General features: G+C 53.6%; 1 protein-coding gene across 1 annotated transcript; it reads right to left on the minus strand.

The window, feature by feature from the left end:
* Positions 1 to 398: 398 nt before the first annotated feature.
* On the minus strand, positions 399 to 3737 carry KLK8 (kallikrein-related peptidase 8). Its single transcript, XM_008581591.1, has 5 exons — positions 3657 to 3737; positions 3017 to 3176; positions 2603 to 2865; positions 1822 to 1955; positions 399 to 603 (listed from the first exon to the last, which is right to left on the minus strand). Exons 1-5 carry the CDS (start codon positions 3724 to 3726, stop codon positions 442 to 444), a joined length of 789 nt encoding a protein of 262 aa, XP_008579813.1. The 5' UTR covers positions 3727 to 3737; the 3' UTR covers positions 399 to 441.
* Between the last annotated feature and the right edge of the window lie 765 nt (positions 3738 to 4502).

Raw genomic sequence — 4502 nt, forward strand, 5'->3', positions numbered from 1 at the left:
GGCGGGAGTGCCGCCGCACTCCCAAGCAGCGCACTCTCCAGTGCGCCACCGGGCCGGCCCTCATAATTTTTTTAAAAAGGGGGGAACTTCTCCCACAAGCTTATCAACACTTTTGCTTCTCCGATAAACTAAACAAAAACCCTTTCAAGACTGTCTTTCACAGACAACCTCACTGAGTATTTGAAAACCCTTGCATGTCTTTTCTCCCCTGAAATAAACCCCCTACTTACCCAAGTCTTTCCAGAAAAAAAGGTGGTCACTCTAAGCAGTGGTGGCTGTCAGAGTGGACATGGGGGATCTGGTCTGTCCAGGTCTCCCACAAAGCCTGCCACCAGGGTTCAGCACCTGCCCTTCCTTCACCTCTCCCCACAGGGCCAAAACAAACACAGGCAAAGAGCCAGCTGGGACTGCAGTTTTATTGAGGGGGATCCAGGGCTCGTCCTAGGATCGGCTGCTTCTGCCCATGGTCTTCTTGATCCAGTCCAGGTATCGGCAGATATTGATGTAGACGCCAGGTCTCTCAGGCCGCCCACAAGGGTCTGAACCCCAAGACGTGATGCCCTGCAGGACACCACCACATACCAGTGGGCCCCCAGAATCACCCTGGAAGGGAACAGTGAGAAAAGGGTTTTACCTAAGAGGCCCCAAAAGTTCATTTTCCTGCTGTACCCAGCATTTAATGCCAGTTCTATAGCATGATTGGTCCCCTCTAGTTAATGGGGATTAGAGTATTGTCCCCTGAGACCAATTGGGGATGGGGGCATGAAGCTTCCATAGACAGGGACACAGATAGGATTTCTAAGGGCAATGGCCCAAATCCTGACCAGTGAAGGAAGAGAATGAGGTCTCAAGGGTCCAATCCAGACGGAAGAGAGTGGTGATTACATGGAGGGGACTGAGCTGATGTTTCCTTCATTCCTGGCCATTGATGAGGATGTTATTGATTCCAGTTACCAAATACAAAAGAAGGATCAGGGTTCTTGTGGAGACACACACAGAGAGCAGATAGATTCCCAAGGGACAAAAGTGGGAATCTGTGAGAGAGGCCAGTGTCTTTATGGAACAATTCAGAAAAACTGGCTTTCATGGCAGTATTCTGGATGGAAATGACTCCAATCTTGGCCAATGGGGAAGGAAGCATTGTCTTCAGGGACCAATCACTAGCAAGGGGGGTGGGGCTACCATGAAAGGGAACAAAGCCTGGGTAAGCCATGAAGACAACAGGCTGGAGTGGCAGCCAGTAGGAAAGAGAGTGTTGTTATATACATGACAAAGTCCAAGAGAAAGGGATGGGGAGCTAATTGAGGAGGCATTGAAGTCAGTGGTGCCACTCCCCAGCCAACTGGGAAGACTGCATCATTCCCCAAGGAAGCAATCATAGGAGAAGGGAGTTATCCCTGGCAACCCAGTCAGGTTTCAAAGCGAAATGGCTGACTACCTGGCCAGTAACAGAGTCAGCACATATTCCAGGAACAAATGCTGGGAAAGGGAGCAGGGAGCTTGCCTAACCTCTAGCCTCAGACTTTCTCTGTCATGGACGTTTCTCCTCACCCCCTATATACTCCCTCTCTGCATCCCATCCTGCCGGCAAAGATTCCCAAGAAAATGACAGTGACAATTCAACACTCCTGATCTCTATGCTGTGTGATCTTCAGGGAGAGTTTGGCCTTCTCTGAACTGTGTTTCCCACTCTGTAGAGATAGGGGTGACCTCTCTGGGTACTAATTCTTTGGGTTCACCCCCAACCCCACCATACCAAGACTCAAGCCTCTACAGTGGCATGAGGAATGAGGGAGGAAGGGGGTTTCAGAAGTCACTTACCTGGCATGAATCAGCCCCATTGCTCTCGCCTGCACAAACCATGCCATCGGTGACCTTCCCTGGGTAGGCATCCTCACACTTCTTCTGGGGAAAGATTTTTACTTCTGCGCAGTTGAGAGTGTCAGGAAAATTCTCTGAGTGGGGAGAGGTTTTAAGTTCCCTGAGAGAACTACGCTGTGTCTCCATCCCTGTCTGGATCTAACCTCCCTTCTGTCCATCTGCAGCTTCACTGGGGAGTTTTCTGACACATCTTGCAGGGTGCATCACTTCTCACCACAGTAAATGAAGCTGTGCTTCCTGCACGGATCCAGATTGAGGAGAGAGCTGGGACCCAGACCACTGGGTCCTGGGGAAGGAAGGGCCTGGACTCGTGGGTCTGAGAGAAGAGAGGACTAGGGGCCAGGCTTCCTGGATTCAAGAGGGAGAGGGTGCTTAGGAGCCTGTTTTCCCGGGCCCTTGAGGAGTATGTATACTCCAAGTCTTTTAAGAAGATTACATAGAATCCTATAGAACAAAAAGTGCCATAGAATGATGCTCTCTACCATAAAGGAGGGATTTCTTTGAGCCCTGCTTAATAATCTGTTAGTTTGCTCTCTTTCCCCCGCCACTCCTTTTAATAATTTGACCTTCAAGGTTTCCAGCATGGGTCCCTGTGAATATCAACATCACAATCACTGTTTCTTCTTTGTCTCCCCCTGGGGGGCAAGCTTTGCCAATGGCTTGGGGTCCACTTGGCTAACCAGCTCTTCCTCTCCCTCCCAGTAGTGGCCAAGCCCACTACCTTGGGGGCTGACGACAGTGCCCCAGCCTGAGATGGTGCATTTCTGGTCAACTTGGGGGCAGTGATCTGCCAGGTTGATGGGCTTCACTTTGGACCCCAGGGATGCCTGGCCACGTAGTCGAAGGAGCATCAGATCGTGATTGTGGTTATTGTCGTTGCTGCTGTTGTAGCAGGGGTGTGGAATGGACTGAGCCACAGGTATTTCTTGCTCTGACTCCTCCTTATTCTGCAGGCTGTGATCTCCTAGGCGTACTGTATACTTCCTGTAAAGGAGGGGGATAGTTAGGGACCCGGGCAGGAGTCTGGGCCCTCAGTCCCCTCCTCCTTCAGACCTAGGAGTCAGGTCCCCAGCTTTCTCCTTCATCCCCCTCTTTCTTAGGGCCCCAGCCACCTCTGCACCAGTCATCCACTCACGGTTTTTTACAGTGGGCAGCTGTGAGGACCCAGCTGGCATCTACAAGAACACCCCCACAGAGCAGTTGCTCGCCCTGGAACAAGGCCGTCTGCCAAGGCTGAGAGTGGGCTTCGCACTGCTGACCCCCCAGCACCTTGGACTCCTGTGCCCTGGAGCGTCCTGCAGCAGGAGGGAGAGAGTTGGAGTGCCACCATCTGGGGCAGTGCCAGGGCCAGGAAGACCACTGTGGGTTCAAATGGACACAGGGTCCTGCAAGCTACTTGGTGCATAAACTCCAGCATCCACATGCTGCCACACGATACACATGTGTTATACGTGAGCCACACACCCAAGCATGCTTCCACATGTGTCCCCCTGCTTCCACATGCATCCACATGCTCATATACTCCCACATGTATCTGCAGCCCACAGCAAGCAGCCTCCCCCTCCCCCACTGGCTTTGTGTACTCATACAATTTGCAGTGTAACCTAACCTAACCCTGTGTCCCGTGCCTCTGCCCATCCTCAGGAAAGCCCACATCCCCCCATGCCACCACATGCACCCATATAACCACCACGGCCCACAGCATTACCGCGGGTTCCCAGCACCACTGCTGCCTTCAGATACCACCCCTTTGGAAGCCTCCCTGCCCCTCTCACCTGCCCAGGTTTCCAATAGCAAGAGCAGGAACATCCAGGTTAAGACTGCGTTAGGTGGGGAGTATCCCATGGTGGGGTCTGGGAGAGAGAGGGGGTGGGGCTGAGAGACAACGAAGGAGGAGGCTGAAATCCTAGTACTCGCTTTTGGAATTGGGGAGGGAGCAGAGAATATCCAAAGCTGTCCTGGGTTCTGCAGGAGGAAGAAGCTGAGGAGCTGGATTCTTAGGTCTGAGGAAGAAGGGGACAGATGCTCCAGATGAATCTGAGGGGGCCCTGGGGGCCTGGATTCTTACATTCCAAGGGAGGAGGGAGTTAAAGTCCTGGACTTCTGGGTCTGAGGGGCCAGGGAGCTGGGAGCTGGGACTCTTAAACCTTGGGGAATAGGGAGCTTGGGTCCGGATTGCTGGGTCTTGTTAGAGAAGGGGATCTGAGGGTGGGGTACTGAGCCGTGGCCAAAGAGGGGTCCCTGAGCCTGATGCCTGTGTCTGAGAACCTCTGCACCTCACCTTCCAGAATCCAGGGCGGGGGGTCACCTATTGATTCGGCCCCAGTACTTCCGTTCTGTCTGCCTGCTACACATTCTGGAGCCTTTTAACTGCGAATCTCCGCCTTCTACTCCGCCTCCTCCCTACCAGAGCCGGGGGAGCCTCTGGGAACTGGAACCCTGGGTGTGTGAGGAGGGGCCGAACGCGACATCTTGAGGGAGGAGGGGCTGGAGTCTTGGACAAAGCCAGGGAGAGGAGGGGCTGGGAGCTGGGACTGCAGGGTCTGAGAGGGTGGGCGTCCAGGGGCTGGTAGCTGGGACTGCAGGGTCTGAGAGGGTGGGGGTCCAGGGGCTGGGAGCTG

This window comes from Galeopterus variegatus, unplaced genomic scaffold, assembly GCF_000696425.1.
Source record: "Galeopterus variegatus unplaced genomic scaffold, G_variegatus-3.0.2 Scaffold2402, whole genome shotgun sequence".
Classification (NCBI taxonomy): Eukaryota; Metazoa; Chordata; class Mammalia; order Dermoptera; family Cynocephalidae; genus Galeopterus; species Galeopterus variegatus.